At 41.4% G+C, this 18,588-nt stretch overlaps 1 protein-coding gene across 3 annotated transcripts in view; it reads right to left on the bottom strand.

Annotated features, from left to right (window-relative positions):
* Window positions 1-18,588, bottom strand: part of LOC137309691 (uncharacterized) — a 414,121-nt gene that overhangs the window by 115,732 nt on the left and 279,801 nt on the right. For all 3 annotated transcript variants that reach the window (XM_067977758.1, XM_067977759.1, XM_067977760.1), the window contains exon 9: window positions 9,002-9,064. In XM_067977758.1, coding sequence (XP_067833859.1) covers window positions 9,002-9,064 — 63 coding nt within the window. The remainder of the gene's footprint in view (window positions 1-9,001; window positions 9,065-18,588) is intronic.

Below are 18,588 nucleotides of genomic sequence, written 5' to 3'. Positions count from 1 at the left end.
CTAAACGCAAGGGAATACAACCTATGTTTATGCAATCTATCCTCATAATTTAACCCTTTAAGCCTCCAGTATTATTTTGATGAATCTGCGCTGTACCTCCACTAAGGCCAATATATCCTCCCTAAGGTACGGTGCCCAGAACTGAATGTAGTACTGGGGTCTGATCAAGGCTCTATACAACTGAAGCGTAACCTCCACACCTTTGTATTCCAGCCCTGATGGGATAAAGGCCAACATTCCATTAGCCTTTTCAATTATTTTTTGTACCTGTCCACTAGCTTTTAGTGATTTATGTACACGGACACCCAGATCACTTTGCTCCTCTACATAGTTTCTCACTATTAAGTAAGTATTCTAATTTGTCTTTCTTGAATCCAAAGTGGATGACCTCACACTTCCCCACACTGAACTCCATTCACCTCAGTTTTGCCCACTCACTTAATCTGTGTCCCTTTGTAACTTCCTGCTCCCATCTATACAACTTACTGTGTCTCCTACCTTAGTATCATCTGCAAATTTGGATATATAACTCTCTATTCCTTCATCCAAGTAATTGATGGATACAGTGAAAAGCTGCGGCCCCAGTACAGATCCCTGGGGAACACCACTTGTGGCATCCAGCCAGACAGAGTATGTTCCCTTTATCCCTACTCTCTGTCTCCTACTTCCCAATCAATTTCCAAATCATGTTGCAAGGTTGCCTCCAATTCTGTGCACTTTAATTTTTATTAATAATCTCACCTTATCAACTGCCTTCTGGAAGTTCGTATAGATAACATCCATAGACACTCCCTGATCCATATGAGAGTCCTGATCTGGTCATCTGCTGGTGGTGCTCTCTCCACACAGAAGAGTTGATTCTAGCTTTGATCCTGGTCCACCAAGAGCGCATAGCATAGAATTAGGTAGAATATACCACACAGAAACAGGCCATTCGGCCCATCTGGTCCCTGCAGTGTTTATGCTCCACATCAGCCTCCTCCCACCCTACTTCATCTAGCCCTATCAGCATACCTTTCTATTTCTTTCTCTCTCATGTATTTATCTAGCTTCCCCTTAAATGCATCCATGTTATTCGCCTCAACCGCTCCATGAAGCAGTAAGTTCCACATTATAGCCACTGTCTGGGTAAAGAAGTTTCTCCTGAATTCCCTATTGGATTTATTAGTGACTATCTTATATTTATGACCCCTAGTTTTGGATATTTATGACCCCTAGTTTTGGATATTTATGACCCCGAGTTTTGCAATCGCGGAATCATGAGCAGGTTCCCCGTGATTTTCTGTCCATAATGGTTGGAAAATTACAGTTTTCATGTGGACAAGCTCCTGATATGCACTACTGACAAGCGAGGCTCCGGATTAGAAGCACAATTTTTTTATGACTGGCCCTATTGTGTACAACAGCTGCATTAGGCTGCCAAATTTTATTCAAATCCAAGCATAATGTAGCAGCCCAGGATTTCTCTGTTTTACTACTCAATGCTAAGTTCACCATCTACAATGGGTATTAAACGGCCAACAAGGAAAGCGTGCACTTTTTCACCCCATTCTACTGTATTATAAAAGACTGGGATTATTTTCCATCTACCACAAGATTTCACGTAAGAGAACGAAGAAGAGCAAAAAGGGCACACCAGGGAGATCAGATGGCACCAGTTCCAAACTGCCTGCACCCATCATAATGCCACCAACCATATCTACACGCCCAGCATAGCTACCTGGCAATGATGCAAGATTGCGCAGCGAGGCATTTAACAGTGCTGTACCATTTGGTGCAAGGAGAACTCCAACTACCGTAGGGATGGCACCGCCAGTGGCAATCAAGGTCACCTCCACCCTCAACTTTAACGTGTTTGCCTCCTTCCAAGCTACTAGCAGTATCAGTCAATGTGTTGCCTATAGATGTATCAAACAAGTGACTGTTGCCTTGGTCAGCATGATTGGCACTTTTATCTCTTTTCCCATTGAACAACAACAAAAGTATCACATTGCTGTCGAATTTCACCACAATACTGTATTGCCAAAATTCAGGGGATCATTGATGTAGCCATCTGGCCCTCAAGTTCTTCCTCTTCCTCCTGCAGTACCACTTATGCACTGTGACTCAACCAGTGCTACCTCCTCATACTTACTAACTGTATGTTCCATGATGTGTGTAGCTGTGCTGATGCTTGCAATGTTAGTGAGAATGATACAGAGTGCTCTGAAGAATTGCCTTTTTGGACCATTGGCTCTAATGGGCCTACAATGAAAGAAAATGAATGCATGTTAAAATGCTAGCTCTAAAGCACACACAGACCTCAAACAACTTTGCATGAGAAGATACTGTTATGTTTGATGTTTATGGTTGTGTAAATGATATGCCTGCATGTGTACATGTCTATGTACATGTCTAGGTGTGTGTGAATCAGAGAGGGAACAAGACGTTAACAAGACCAGGACACTACTAGCCCTTAACTTAGTTTCACCTTCCCCTACTCCCTCTATACTCTTCTAGACAAGGATTGCCTGCAGAGGTCTCCTTAACGGGAGTCAAGGGCTTTTAAGTTCTGGGACCTCCTCTGTTTCATGTCTGTTCCCTTATATTGTGTCATCTTGTCCTGCAAGCAGAGATGTGGTCCAAAGGTGTTGTGAGCTGAAGGACGAACGGTGAGATATATGCCCAACCTGCAGCCCAACTTGTGTGCATTCGACTATGGTGTGTTACAATGATTTGTTGTGCAAAGTCCTTTGAAGATATTAGAGTGCCAAGGCTTTCAATTGTAAACTGCAGTTGGATAGTATGCTGTATTGGAGTACGGGCATGCGCAGTAAGCAATGAAAGAGCTGGATGATTGGTCTGAGGCTTGGCAATGGCCAGCAGTAAATGTGTAGCAGGATAAGCAAGACTTTGTAGTATGTATACTTGGGCTATCTGCCTGATCTATGATATTGTTGTGTAGCTGTACTTTGGTAGTTTTTCTTATGGTCTGCTCTCTTCTTCTGCATCTGTTCCTAGCGATGGCCCTAACCGTCACCTCCTGCTGTCCTTTGGGGAGGGTTCCGTAGAGTGCAAATGGGGAAACCCTTCTTGCATCCACCTCACATATTTCATCATTCATCAAACAAGAAGTTGAGGTACTTCACCATTCCATCACTTGCGCACGGACTGGTTCTCCTGCAGCCTCATTTGTTTTGTCATTCACTGGACAATGAGATTGGTTTTGGATTACTTTAGCGGAGGGCTAGCACAGGCACCAATGCTCAGGGTAATAAAACTACATGGGAATGACTACCAAAAAAACAGGCACATTGGGCGAAATGGCCTCTTTGTATGCTATAAACTTCTATGGCTCTAATTAGGCCATGGGAGGCAAGATGAGAGACAATGATTGGAAGAGAGGAAGACCCAAATCTTAATTTTCTTTTTATCCATAAACAACACTACAGATCAACTAGTATCGATAATAATAACTACCCAGCAAAAATACAGCAAACTGCACATTTTTTAATATACTTAAAGACAATGCCAGAGGAGCTTCCATGACAATTCCAACATACATTTGTAGAACTTTGTTGGATCTCATCACGACTTCTCACTTTAAAGCAGAATGAAGTATGAGTGACAAAGATAATTCCTTTCAACTCATTACTTTACTCTCTATTTACTTATTGTAAATGTATCTAATTCTACCCATCACAGCAGTGCTTGCTCACGTGGCAAACCCTCATTACACTAGTTAACCTGTTGGGAAATTGTTTGACAAGGTCAGAATGTGCCTTGTTTATACTACACGCATTGCAAGGTAACTCGGGGTAGTAAAACTGCATGAGTATGGCCACCAAAAAAACAGCAGGAAGAGAGAGAAATATTTTCCACAAGAACCATTTGCATTGTGCAGAATAGTACCTAATTGTAAGTGATTAACAAGGTTGTAATTCACTCAAGAGTTGCTTATGAAACAAAGAATGCAGATCATCAGATTCCCAAAAGTGAATTACAGTTTTAAGCTGTCATTTGTTTATTACATTAATTACATTTTTTATTGCGAAGCCTAGGTGAAAGTACAAGGCCAAGGCTAAGCCAATGGCGTGTCTTCCTTGTCTGCTGTACCAGCCAATGGTGTGTCTTCCTTGTCTGCTGTACCAGCCAATGATGTGCCTTCCTTGTCTGCTGTGCCAGCCAATGGTGTGTCCGCCTTGTCTGCTGTACCCACCAATGGTGTGTCCGCCTTGTCTGCTGTACCAGCCAATGGTGTGTCTTCCTTGTCTGCTGTACCCGCCAATGGTGTGTCCTCCTTGTCTGCTGTACCAGCTATACCTGGGGAGAGCGTCGTAAAATGCACAATATAGGAAGCTTCAGCCTCTTTAAATGACCAGGGCTTGGAGTTTGGCTACGTCTTGATTGGTGTAAAATGGCTTCTCCTTCATTGGGGTAAATACACAATTGCCTTTTTTAGTCCTCAAGGCCTGGACAGGACAGGCAGACAGTTGTCATTACACACGAAGAAGAACAGATCCGTGGGCTGAATGAAAGGAGATCACAGAGCGCATCTTGGATCCTGCTGACCTAAACACCCAGAGCATGCAGATGAGACCTCATTACCGTCTCCTCGGAAAGACAGTGTCTATGTCAATGCAACACTCTAACAGTGCTGCACCAGGGTGCCAGCCTCAAAGATGAGTTCAAAGACTGGTGTGGAGTTCAAACCCACAACCTTCTGCCTCAGAGTGCTACCAACTGAGCCAAACTGACACAAATCTGTAGTGACATCCCGCAACGAAAAGAATAATTACAACGCAGGTGGTATAAATAATTAGCTATGTCACTGATCTTGAGGAATAAGAAATGGCTGAAAAGCATTCACAGCAATTAAACAAAGAGATGAGAGATGGAACAAAAGAATCAACTTCACCACTGAGGATCAATTCCTCTTTGACTTCAGACTCTTCACCCATCTAATAATACCAAGCAGCTGATTATGCCACATGAGACTAGAATAGAAAAATATCTCTGATAGACAGAGGTTGATTTGGTTCAATATTATTTAGGTCACTTCCAATACAAACCGTTACTCAACACAATTTAAAATAGGACACCTAATTAATTATTAATCAAATATATATGAAACTTTGTGGGTCTCATTCGTCATTGTGTTAAACATGGGAGGACATTGTTACTACCCTAGATAGGAATGCCAAACAATGCAACTTTGATAATAGAATGATAATGGCCCATTCAAAGATAAGAATCGTACCTGGCAACAGTGCTGGATTCACCCAATCTTTGTGGAACACTACTAGAGATCAAAACAATCTATTAACACCAAAGTTTGCCTCGTTTAACAATACTGGATAATAAAGGTTACTGGTTATTCAATAAGAGGGAGATTTAAACCTTCTGGAAGGCAGAAAAGCAATAGCTAAGGGTTGAAACTCCTAGAAAGTCATTTAACAGTTCTGTGGTAAAAGGCTACATTGGATATAACTGCTCTAGAGCATTATTTATTCTGCATCAAAGGCAAAGAAGTCATTTACACTGAAATATGGTAGTTATTGAAAAAATACATTGGCTTCCAAATGTTACAAAGAGATACATTACTCCCAGAAGCAACAGAATGAAGTTCCTGATGAGTGTGTCCAAAATGCAACGGGGTAGACACTGAACCTCATTGCACCCATTTTAGATCCGTAAAATGGGCAAAATGAGGGCCAATTTCGAGGACCAATGTCCTGCACCACAAGGACGCCTGAAACACATCTGACACAATGTTGGTTTGGGTGATTTTTCAGGTATCCGGGGTGGCCGCTTAAAACAGGCATCAGACTCCTTAAATATGCAAATGAGGGGCCTAATGCCTGTTTTAGGACACCACTGGGAAATTGGGCTGCCCATAGCTGCCCAAGTGCTGGACCTGCTCCGCTCAGGTTTTCCTGGGGTGAATGCGGCCGAGCAAGTGACTAACACCAAAAAGGTTAAGCAAATTTTTTTTTTAAGTTTGTTGTGGAGCCAGTAGGAGTAGGATTTCTCCTCCTGGCTCCACGGTACTCCCGAGGGCTGCTGCCAACCCACGATTAACTCCCCTCCCGTCATCCTTCCCCCTGCCAGGACTTACCTGAGAGCAGCTGATGGCGAGGCAAGTGACTCCAAATTGATCCATTGGTAATGGGCGTGACAGGTGACAGCAGCTTTTCCACATTATTGAAATGAGACCTGAGGCCCAATTTCAAGTGAACCTTAGGCCTCCCAGTTGGGACACATACTGCACATACTGTCTATATGCTGTTAATTATGTGCCTGAAAATTGGCCATAGTCAATTTCTACCTCAACCTCTCTATCCTGGACTTAATCCATGTTCCGATGTGATTCTTAAGATCTACCTTGGACATTTTATTTTGTACACTGATTTTGACAACCAGCAAAAACTAGAAGAAAATATTCCATCCACTATTTTCACTCAGAAACACGATGAATACACCCATACAGAGCACATCGTAGAATGACTGCATGGATTAGCCACTCCTGTTGATTGCAGCCAATGCAGGAATTATCATTGTAACTGAGCTTTTGATTTATAGTAGGTGCAACTTGAAATAACTTCAAGCTACATAAATGAGCAACCGCCAGATACATGTAGGAGTAAATTGCAGCTGCATCTAAGATTAATTTACAACTACATACAGCAGTTTAAATGAGTGGGCATAACTATGGCAGATAGAGTTCAATATGGTCATCCACTTTGGACTCATGAATAATAGAATGGACCATTTTCTAAATGGTGAGAAACTAGGAACTGAAGAGGAGCAAAGAGATTTGTGAATTCAAGCACACAAACCATTAAAAGTCAGTAGACAGGTACAAAAAGCAACCAAAGAGGCAATGGGATGTTGGCATTTATCTCAAGGCAGGTTGGAATACAAAGGGGAGGAAGTGATGCTTCAGTTGTCCTGAGCCTTGGTCAGACTCCATTTAGAGTACTGCATTTAGTTATGGGCACTGCACCTAATGAAGGATATACTGGCCTCGGAAGGGATGCAGCACAGATTCACCAGAATGATACCGGGGCTTAGAGGGTTAAATTATGAGGACAGGTTGTATAAACTTGACTTGTATTCCCTTGCATATAGGAGATTATGGGGTGATCTGATCAAGGTGTTTAAAATATTAAAAGGACTCAATAGAGTAGATGCAGAGAAACTATTTCCTCAGTGGGGGAATCAAGAATGAGGGGACATAATATTAAAATTAGAGCTAGGCCATTTAGGAGGGAAATCAGAAAGCACTTTTTCACACAAAGGGTAGTAGAAATCGGGAATTCTCTCCCCCAAAAGGCTGTGGATTCTGGGACAATTGGAGCTTTCAAGACTCAAGGGATATGCAGCAAAGGCGGGTAAATGGAGTTGACGTACAGATCAGCCATGATCTAAGTGAACGGTGGAGCAGGCTCGAGAGGCTGAATGGACTACTCTTGTTCCTATGTTCCCAATTACAGCAACGCAATGAAGTGATTTACAACTACATACAGGACTACCTTATAACAACATTCAGGAATGACTTACAACTACAGGAGTGATTGACAACTAGGGGAATGACACAAATACATGCGGGAGTGACTCACAACTACATGCAGGAGTGATTTACAACTGTACGCAGGAGTGACTTACAACTGCACACTGGAGTAACATCCAATTGCATGCAGAAGTAGTTTCTAACTACATACATGAGTGACATTCAATTACATACATGAGTGACATAGAACTACACGCATGAGTGACTTACAACTACACACAGGAGTGACTTACAACTACTTACAGGAGTGACATACAACTACACACAGGAGTGACATGCAACTACACACAGGAGTGACATGCAACTACACATAGGAGTGACTTACAACTACATGCAGTAATGATTTACAATTACTGTTAGATTATGTAGGTGTGTGCTACTAATGTAACAGATAGCAAAGAATTGTTTTTGGGCAATGGATGTATTATGAAATAAATCTAGTATGTAACCACACATATTGTACAAATTATAAGCCTGTATCAGGGACTTTTACTGGGGATAGCCACAGGCACTCAGTATATTAAGGTGATTAGCAGGGGAGATGTATATTCTAAACCCACAGCTCATCCTCTGTTTGAGATGACTGGGAACGGCCTTCTCCCAGAGAGATAAGAGCCCATCTATAGTTATGAGTGTAAGTACCTTGCCATCGTCCCATGTCGTTAGCATCACTAGCCATCTCCTCTTGATGAGGGTAAATGTCTTGCATTGTCTCAGCAATTTGCTGATGTCAGGTCAGGTTATGGACCAGTCAGGACCCCTTTTAGCAAGCTGATGGACTACGTCTGGCCTCGCTACCTGTGCTGGGGATGTTTAGTCAGCTCACCACAGCACTTCCTGCTAAACAGTGTAAAAAACACAGCTCAAACAAAGGTTCAGCGTAAAGGATCCCTCAGGAACGGCAGACTAGGTTTGTTAAGGTTGGCGTGCTGGCAGGAGCCCAATGCCCGTGGCGGAAGAAGGAAAGAAGTCTGCAGAAGGCAGGATCCACGGGATCCAAAAGGGTGGGGCCGTGAGGACCGCAAGAGGCGAGAAGCCAAGGCGCGAACTCTACCCAGAGTGGAAGCAGGTAATATATCTCCAGTTTCCATCCTGTAAACTGCTGCTTAAGTACTGAGTGTATTAAACTGTTCTTCGTAATAAAGTACATGCCACCGTAACCAATTGGGGTTGACTTGAATCTTTCAGACCTGGGAGGTGAGTAGCAGAGCAGGGGGTCCCTAAGACCGTATATCTATTCCCAATCTTACATACAGGAGTGACTTACAATTACATACGAAAGAGAAGAAAATACAATATATGGTGTTCTGATGAAGGGTACACACCATCATAACCTGTCTTTTTGATTTACTGTTATGGACTGATCAACTGTGCATTTCCAGCATTTTCTGTTGTTATTACAAAAATATTGGTGCCCGTCACAGAATTACACAGCAAAAAAATGTTTACCTGGACATGGCACGCTTCAAGAGTTGTCTTCAGCCATTGATACTCTTTCCTATGTAATTCTGCCTAGGGAATAGTGGCAAAAACACCCAATTAGTCTTACACAAGTAGATTAACAGATACATCAGGAAGCACTCATTAAAACAGCACGTTTGATTCTTTTCTACTCAAGCCCGTTTGCTACTGTATTATCAAGTTTATCAGCCTTGATAATACATTTCAGCATTGTCATTAAACTGATTAATAAGCTAATCATTGATGGTAAATAGCACTAGTGGATTAGAGAATGAACATAAGACCACATATATATCACTTTCCGAAGATTCAGCACTGCGTCTTTTCCAAAGGGTAACTTTGAAATCCGTAGCCTGCATTATGACAGATCATTTTTGTAAGAGGATCCTTCTCCCATATGTAAACAGTAATACTAAGGTGTCCAGAGCTACCTGATTTTTATTGCTTAGGGCCACAATACATTTGTAAAGGTATTTTATATCTCACGCTGTGTAGACAGAAGACTGTTCTGCAAGTAAGCAAGGAACTAGAGTTACTGAACAGCATAGGCTCAAATGTCAAATGAAGAAGTATCCAAGGAAAGCAGGCCTAAGCAAAATCTTCAAAGCTGCTGAAAATATAAGTTAATATTAATGTACAGAGCTAGTGTTAATTTTCTGCTGCCTTATATTAATGTACGGTTTGCTTCCAAACACAAAGAAATCATTGTGACTGTCCCAAACATACCTGTTGTTATATAAAAGGAAAGACCAGATTCGTAATATTTAATTATTTGGCACTAGTTACATTTATTTATATTAATTTGGCTTTCACTCTGTCTTGTGAACCCCCCTGCCCAAAAATAATTAATGTAAATAACCCTTTGGTTAGCAAAGGTCAAAGGTCAAAGGCGAGCTTAACCCTTAATTTTAGGTAAGGAATCTTACAACACCAGGTTATAGTCCAACAATTTTATTTTAAAATCACAAGCTTTCGGAGATTATCCCCTTCGTCAGGTGACGAAGGGGATAATCTCCGAAAGCTTGTGATTTTAAAATAAAATTGTTGGACTATAACCTGGTGTTGTAAGATTCCTTACATTTGTCAACCCCAGTCCATCACCGGCATCTCCACATCTTAATTTTAGGTATTCATGATCTTTACTACAAATATTTCAGTTCCTCTGTCCTGAACTCCACTTTTCTTTGCTTACACACACACACCACACACACACACACTTTATGTGCATCCCCAAGGACTTTAAGATAACAATGGATCAGCTGCTTGGGTTAAGTATTCTACATAGGAGGCAACATAGTCAATCAAAATTGCTATAATAAGGCAGCCGTTAATTAATGTGTGGAGAATGAATTGGTGCCTGAGCAAATGTTGACTTTAAACAAGTGTTACCATTAATAGACCGGCCAGATTTTTTGAACTAATCTAGACATTGCTAATGCACTTTGCAGTTGTTTGTGTTTTGTGAAATGTGAATTAGTTTGTCAGCATCATATGATCTTGTTGAGACTGGGCGATGCTTAGTTTGTGCAACTTGTAACAACAAAGTGCTTGCAATGCAAAGTCAAAACATGAAAACATCCCTGTCTCTGAGGTGGCATAAATTGTCATTTGGAAGTAACATGTTAATTTATCAGACTTGAGCCAATATTGCATATATTTGGTGAAAGGTAAGCTTAAGGCAAATAAAGATCCATGATGAACAAGGTCATAATTCACTGATGTAATCTCTGGTGCCAGAATCAAAGGCTGAGATCAGAACTTACCAGTTACAATATATATGTTTGTTATTTAGAATTGCCCTGTCTGTAGATACAAAGGTTTTTATGGTAACTATATTGCTGCCCACACACAGTAACTGCAGAACTGTAAAATCTGTGTGTTGCTTCGATATATGGTAAATTATTGCTGATAATAAATTAGCTGATAAGTTTAATCAGCTTAGTTAAGCAGAAATGAGGCCCTTGACTCCATTAAGTTGCTATGTGCTACTTCTGATAGCTTACTGTGCAGAACATGGCGTTAACCTTACTCTAGGAGATTCACAAAGCGGAGGTTCGCAGGAGACGAGGTTAATCTCCACCCCAACCAGTGCCCCCTACCAGTGTGTGAGGCAGGGGCATACAGAGCAGAAGACACAGATGGAGGTACATCTTTCAGAATACAAAATCACTGGAGAACATAAGCACAAGACAAGGTCACACTGCAACCGTACCTGCTTTTCCTCACCTTTAGGGCAAGGATTTGTTAGGTGGCATTGGAAACAGAGGAACTTCCATTAAACAAACCATGCGTGGCCTACATTCCATTTTGCACAGTGATATAATAAATATGCATTCAGGTACCTAGGAAAGGTCCCAGCGGATTGGAAAACCACAAAATTAACACCCCTATTCAAGAAGGGAGCGAGGCTGAAAGCAGGTAACTATAGACCAGTTAGCCTAACATCTGTTATTAGGAAAATGCTAGAATCCATTATTAAGGAAGCAGTAGCAGGACATTTGGAGACTCATAATAAATCAAGGAGAGTCAACATGGTTTATGAAGGGGAAATCGTGGTCTGACAAATTTATTAGAGTTCTTTGAGGAAGTAACAGGCAGGGTGGATAAAGGGGAACCAACGGATGCAGTATATTTGGATTTCCAAAAGGCATTCGATAAGGTGCCACATTAAAGGTTACTGCACAAGGTAAGAGCTCATGGTGTTGGGGGTCATATACTGGCATGGATAGAGGATTGGCTAACTAACAGAAAACAAAGAGTTGGGATAAAAGGGTCATTTTCAAAATGGCAATCTGTAACTAGTCAGGTGGTGCAGGGATCAGTGCTGGGGCCTCAACTATTTACAATATATATCAATGACTTGGATGAAGGAACAGAGTGTACTGTGGCCAAATTTGCTGATGATACAAAGATAGGTGGAAAAGCAAGTTGCGAGGAGGACACAAAGTGTCTGTAAAAGGGATATTGACAGGTTAAGGGAATGGGCAAAAATTTGGCAGATGGAATATAATGTGGGAAAATGTAAAATCATCCACTTTGGAAAAAAAAAGCAAAATATTATTTGAATGGAGAAATACTACAAAATGCTGCGGCACAGAGGGATCTGGGTGTCCTCGTACATGAAACACAAAAAGTCAACATACAGGTGCAGCAGGTAATCTGGAAGGCAAACGGAATATTGGCCTTTATTTCTAGGGGGATGGAGTATAAAAGCAGGGAAGTCATGCTACAACTGTACAGGGTGCTGGTGAGACCACACCTGGAGTACTGCGTACAGTTCTGGTGCCCTTATTTAAGGAAGGATATACTTGCATTGGAGGCAGTTCAGAGAAGGTTCACTAGGTTGATTCCGGGTATGGAAGGGTTGTCTTATGAGGAAAGATTGAACAGGTTGGGTCTATACTCATTGGAGTTTAGAATAATGAGAGGAGATCTTATTGAAACATATACGATTCTGAGGGGACTCAATCGGGTAAATGTTGAGAGGATGTTACCCCTCATGGGGGAATCTAAAACTAGGGAATAAGGGGTCACCTGTTTAAGACGGAAATGAGGAGGAATTTCTCCTCCCAGAGGGTGGTGAATCTTTGGAATTCTTTACCCCAAAAAGCTGTGGAGGCTGAGTCATTGAATACATTCAAGGCTGAGTTCGACAAATTTTTGATCAGCTAGGGAGTCAAAGGATATGGGGAAAGGCAAGAAAGGTAAAAATCAGATCATCCATGATCTCATTAAATGGCAGCGCAGGCTCAAAGGGCCAAACTCCTGCTCCTATCTCTTACAGTCTTATGGTCTTACAGTACTTGTCAGCCATGGCTCAGTTGGTAGCACTCTTGCCTCTGAGTCAGAAATTTTTGGTTTCAAGTCCCACCCAGAGGCTTGAGGACACAATCTAGGCTGACACTCCAGGGCAGTACTGAGGGAGCGCTGCACTGTTGGAGGTGCTGTCTTTCGGATGAGACGTTAAACCAAGTCCCTGTCTGCCCTCGTAGGTGGACGTAAAAGATCCCATGACAATATTTTGAAGAAGGGGAGGGAAGTTTTCTCTGGAGTCCTGGAAAATGTTATCCCTCAACCAACATCACTAAAACAGATTATCTGGTCATTTATCTCACTGCTGTTTGTGGGACCTTGCCGAGCAAAAATTGGCAGCCGTGTTTCCTACATTGCAATAGGGACTACACTTCAAAAGTGCTTCATTGGCTGTAAAGTGCTTTGGGTCGTCCTGAGGTCATGAAAAGTGCTATATAAATGCAAGTTCTTTCCTTTCTTTCTTACAGAGCTGATAATATGATCAGAGGCAAACAAAGCACTGCCGCACCCCATTATCAAACATGGAGGCTTGCTCTGTGCCTCATGTGCAGGGTACATATCAAGGTGATTTGAAAGCATTTTGAGAACTTGGTGCCTGCGCACAGGTTGTATACAGCCCCGATTACTGTATTAATGAGAAGAGATCCGCATAGTGCAATCTTCATAATAAAATGGGTCTACGATTCTGTCGCATGGACAAAAGAATCTAATTTAGAAGTGTAAACAAAGGGAGCTGGCACACGGACATTTGTACCCCTGATCAGAACTAAGCAAGTGCCAGTGCCGAGGCATCTAGAGAAGCCTAGTGGACTATCAGTAGCTCAGAGGCTGGATTCCGAGCTGCTGATTAAGGAGCTGAGATCATTGGGGTTAGACAATTAAGAGGCCTTGTTAGAGGAGGGGTAAAGGTGTGTGTTCTTACTTATAATTTACTCTTCAAATCAATAGGGTTCACAACGCTGAATGTCAGATGCCACAGATTTATTAGCTATACCGGAATTAAACACATACTTAACAGCAGTACTTACGACAGAAACCCTGTGAGTCGAATCGGAGGACTCAAATGCGTTACAGTTCTGAGCTTGGTATATATGCTGGAGACCTTCCAATCCTAAGTATCTGTTCCAATCCACACGTTTCTGCATTTATCAATATAACTCCATATAAGGTTAATTTTAATGAGCTGCTTCCCTTGTCCCTTATCAATAGCTTTAGTTTTAACAACTCCCCTACTTTGTTACCTTATCGATAGTTTCACTCTTGTTACTATTCTACCAAATGAAACTTCTAATTATAAATTTGTAGCATTCTATACCAATCTTCTGCTTTCTAAACAGGATGTGTATTCACCGATGTATCCTTCTGCAGAATTAAACCTACCAGCTGATTACAGTTCTCTGCAGTGTGCACTGGCAATTCGGTTTATTGTCTAAACTGGTCATTGCTTTAAGGTCTTAGTTCAACAGCTCAGTGGTCACTAAATCTAAATTGACTTATGCTTCCTCACTTAACAAGCAAAAGTTAAAGGTTACATTTACTATATTATAAGAGAAATCAATAGCAGTATAACATTAGCAGACTTAAAGTTAGTCTCATTAACCCTTTCCCTACAGCCTGGCAAGCAGGTAAAATGAGTAAAGACGTGAAATGCAAAGTGTCAAATGGTGCAAGAAAAATAATGCAAGTTATAAAATGCATGGGAATAATGCGCTGGAAGTCAGTGGAGCTAAGGTTAAGGGGTGATTTTCTGATTGCAGCAGGAATAATGGCCAGCAGGCTTTGCACTGGCCCAAGTTGCACACAGCCACTTCTGTGTTAAATTTCCGATTTACTGTCTCATTACTCATTCACGGTGGGATCCTGATGGGGAATCTGTCACTCACATGGAGCTTGCTGATTTGAGGATGGGATATCCTCCGCTGCAGCAGTTATTGAAAGGGGAGGTCCTTTTTGGAGGCAAGCTGTGGACAAGTTGTCATACCTTGTTTGAACAATGTTAATGGAGCGCAATAAGGCAGAGCCCCCAGATTTATGGATTTAGCAATAGAGGTCCTGTTTCAAGAAGTGGGGGGAAAGGAGAATTTCACTGTTTGACACTCCTGGGCAGTCAACAATGCCAGGAAGGAGTGGTGCAACACATCAATTTGCTCTACACTACCCAGAAACACTGCAGTAAATCCACAACATGTTTATGGTCCTGAAGGAAATAGCCAAGGTAAGACAACTAGTGAATACCTTATACAAGATAGATGGACAAAATATACATGTCATAAAGTGCTCCTCACACTCTGTTACACATTGACTGTTGTCTCCTGCAAAGCAGTCAGGCTGTCTTACCATCCTTTTGAGTACTTCTCATGCATTCCCTTACCGCGGTTGGACACAAATTCCATCCCCAACTTATCAATTAAACTATTTGCACACTGACAGCAAAAAATCCTTTTAACAAAATCTAGCCTATCATGCATGATCATGTACTCACACAAACAATGGGCTTCTGGGTGTCAGTGTGTGTTCCTGATGTTTCCAACGCCTCAGCAGTAATTCGCAACTTGCAAGGCAAGGCAGCATATAACAAAAGGGAGCGGACCAGAACTGGAGGTGGCCCCTGCACACTTCACAGTCAATAGATTTACAAAAGCATTAAAAACAAAGTGACATTTGTATTCTCAGCTGACCATCACTTCCCCAAAACTTATCTTAAAATTCAGTCTTCTATTTCCAATCTCTCACACTGAAACTCATAAAGGCACTCTCTTCTCACCACCCTGTCAAAGAGACATTCTTTCCAGCCCTCGGATTTCAGACTGACACTCTTCTCACTCTTGCCTCTTAAATCAACCTGGCACTCCCCTCCCTCGCACCCAGTTTAAGATGGTATTTCTCTTCCTCCCCAGTTCTAGCTTACACTCTTTTCCTCCTCCAAGTCCCTCAGTTCAAGCTGACACACTTTCCTATCTCAGTTCATGCTTGATCTTGGCAGGACGGTAAGACTCTTCCCAAACTGATCAGGCACCTGAAGAGCTGTTTCAGGATGCAAAAATCCGCACTATGATCACCTTGGTAGAGGTATGTATGGTGTATCTGCAAACACTTTCTGACCATGGGTCTTACAAAGGGGTCATTATCCAGGGCTGCAGATGGTAGTCTTTGTCTCCTTGGAGCAATTTTGCAAATTTTCCTTCCTCTTCAAATAACCCAAGCACAGAGGATTGCCTTAAAAAAATGGTGACTGCCTGGGAAGCAGGCATGATCTGCATGATCCTGTGCTGCTGATCACTGACTAGTTTGGAGTTGATGGGGCTGGAAGGTCGTTGCAGTGCATGTCATGTTCCTGTTGCTTTTCCCTGGAAGAAGTGATGGAGGAGTTTTCCCTGGTGAACAAAGCATCAGAGACCTGCTTGATGCATCTATGCACTGTTGATTGATTGTTGTTCTATGAGGTAACCTGGAAAGAGCCAGAGGCATAGAACTGAGGACGGTTGTGATCTTGATTGCCACAGGCAGTGCAGTCCCTGTATTTGGGATTATCTACAAATGAGCTTGCAGCAGATGGCATAATTCAGTCACTGCCTCCCTGGTGAACCTTAGACTTTGAAGGTAGTTCTCTTCTGACCGTCTCACATAGCTCATGCCTAGGTCTGTACACTGAGTAGCTCATACATAGGTCTGTACAGATTGCTCCTGAAATGGCAAACTAGCATTACCAGTGGCTGGGAAAGATGGTGCATCCTCCAATTGACAGCACTCCCTTTGCAAGATTTTTCAATTTATATATCTCCCATGACATTGCTCACGGTGAGTTATTTTATAACAATAAGGCGCTTATGTCATGTGGGGGATAACATTACAGCCACTGATATGCAATGACTAAATAAGTCAAATTCCATTTTTATTAACTGGGATTCAGGGATTCTTCCTGGTGCTTTGGGATTGAATTCCATAACTGGTGTCCAATATTCTGTGAAAAGTGTAAATTTATTTTGATTTATTTAATGTTTTATCTTAATTAAACTGTAACTTTTTTATATACTATTCTTTAACTTATATATTTAGTTTTATCTCTTACTATTTTTAAAGCTGAGAACACACATCAAGATGGTAGCAAGATGCACTCCATCTCTCTCGCTCTTCGCCTGACAGGTGTTAGAAATGAGAATGTTTACATTTGCTAGTGATCAATAATGCTCAGGTGATAATCAGGTGACAATTAGAGGTTGTTCCAACTGTCAACATAACGCAGGTGATAATCAATGAGAATATGAAGCTGACTGAACTGTCAATATAACAGAAGCAATAAGCAGTGATAATTAAAGTCTGTATTAACTGACAACATAATGCAGGCAATAATCAATGTGAATCAGAGTGTTTGCTTCAAAGTTCAACCAGTTTGTGTTTTTTTTGACAAATTGAACTCAAACTAAGATGAGGAAAGGCATTTTCTCTCTCAGTTTAATTTACCTTCTGAAGTTTATAGAATACAAAAAAGCTTCAACTGGTGTGTAATCAGTGTTATGTCTTCTCTCGTTCTCTCAATTTTTAAAAACACAAACACCCAACATAACCTACCTGAATAAAGTTTGAGGTTTTTTTTCTGATCTTCAAATAATTTTGAAAAACTACTGAGAAGAAACTGCTAAAAGCTAAAGAAAAATATTCTAGCCGTTCAACTACTGAACGGTAATGTTGTATCCTTGGAAATAGAACACTGCACACTCCAAATTTAGCTCAGAGTGTAACAGCTCTGAGCAAAAACATCTGCTGGGAATTTCCTCAGCGGTTCTCCCAGTTGGCCACTGTAACTTTGGCGGAAATCGTGGATAAACAGGTAATCTGGATTTCCACCAATCTGCCGCTAAAGTTACGAGGAACCTTCAAGGAAATTGCCAGCAATGAAGTCCAAGCCCAGGCTTTTGGAAAGGACTGAGGCCTTCAAGTAAATAATTTAATGAAGGCATTAAAACCACAAAAAACAATTTAATGGACATATCTTATCATGTTATTGAAAAACATATAATTTTTAAAATTTTGTTTAAACTCTCATTCTGGACATTAGAAATGTCAGTTACTGAGAAAGTCATTGGGATAGAATCTCAATTTGCTACCAAGGCGTAAAATGGTGTCACAGATCGGCCACCCATTATAGAAATTGCCTGAGTTTCATTTCCATTGATTTCAATGATAATGTAAAGCGGGAGGTTTCTATAGTGGGCAGGCGATTTGTAACACCAATTCTACGCCTGGCGGCAAGTTGAAAATCTACTCCATTGTCTCCCAGACACTTAGCAATTTGGGAAAGCAGTTTCTTTTATACTTCTCTAACCCTGACCAAACTGTAAAAGGAAGGTTTTTCAATATGGTTTTTTTCTTTAATTCTAAAGAAAAATGACTGAAAGAAGATTCCTGTGATGGGAATGACATGTTCATATGGTCCATCTCTAGTTTATTCCTGTGTTGAGTTTGAACAAATTTTTGGAGCAATTTTTTTTTAACACTGAGCCTGGACAGCTTTGGATTTACTTCTGCTGCCTGTGAGAGTGTGAGACCATTGGATTATTTTGACCCCCTCCTCCCACAGTAAGAGCTGCTCAGGAACAGGTATGAAATTCCCTGTGGTGTTACTTATATGCCATTCTCATGGATGAAGAGGATGATGGAAAGGATGCACCCAACAAGATATTTCCCCCTGCTTAAAAGAAAATACAGGCAACCAAGGATGACCTTAGTATGGAGATGTGTATTCGAAGATAACCCTTCACCAA

This window comes from Heptranchias perlo, unplaced genomic scaffold (genome assembly GCF_035084215.1).
Source record: "Heptranchias perlo isolate sHepPer1 unplaced genomic scaffold, sHepPer1.hap1 HAP1_SCAFFOLD_177, whole genome shotgun sequence".
Lineage (NCBI taxonomy): Eukaryota > Metazoa > Chordata > Chondrichthyes > Hexanchiformes > Hexanchidae > Heptranchias > Heptranchias perlo.
This window is presented reverse-complemented; position numbering and strand designations above follow the sequence as displayed.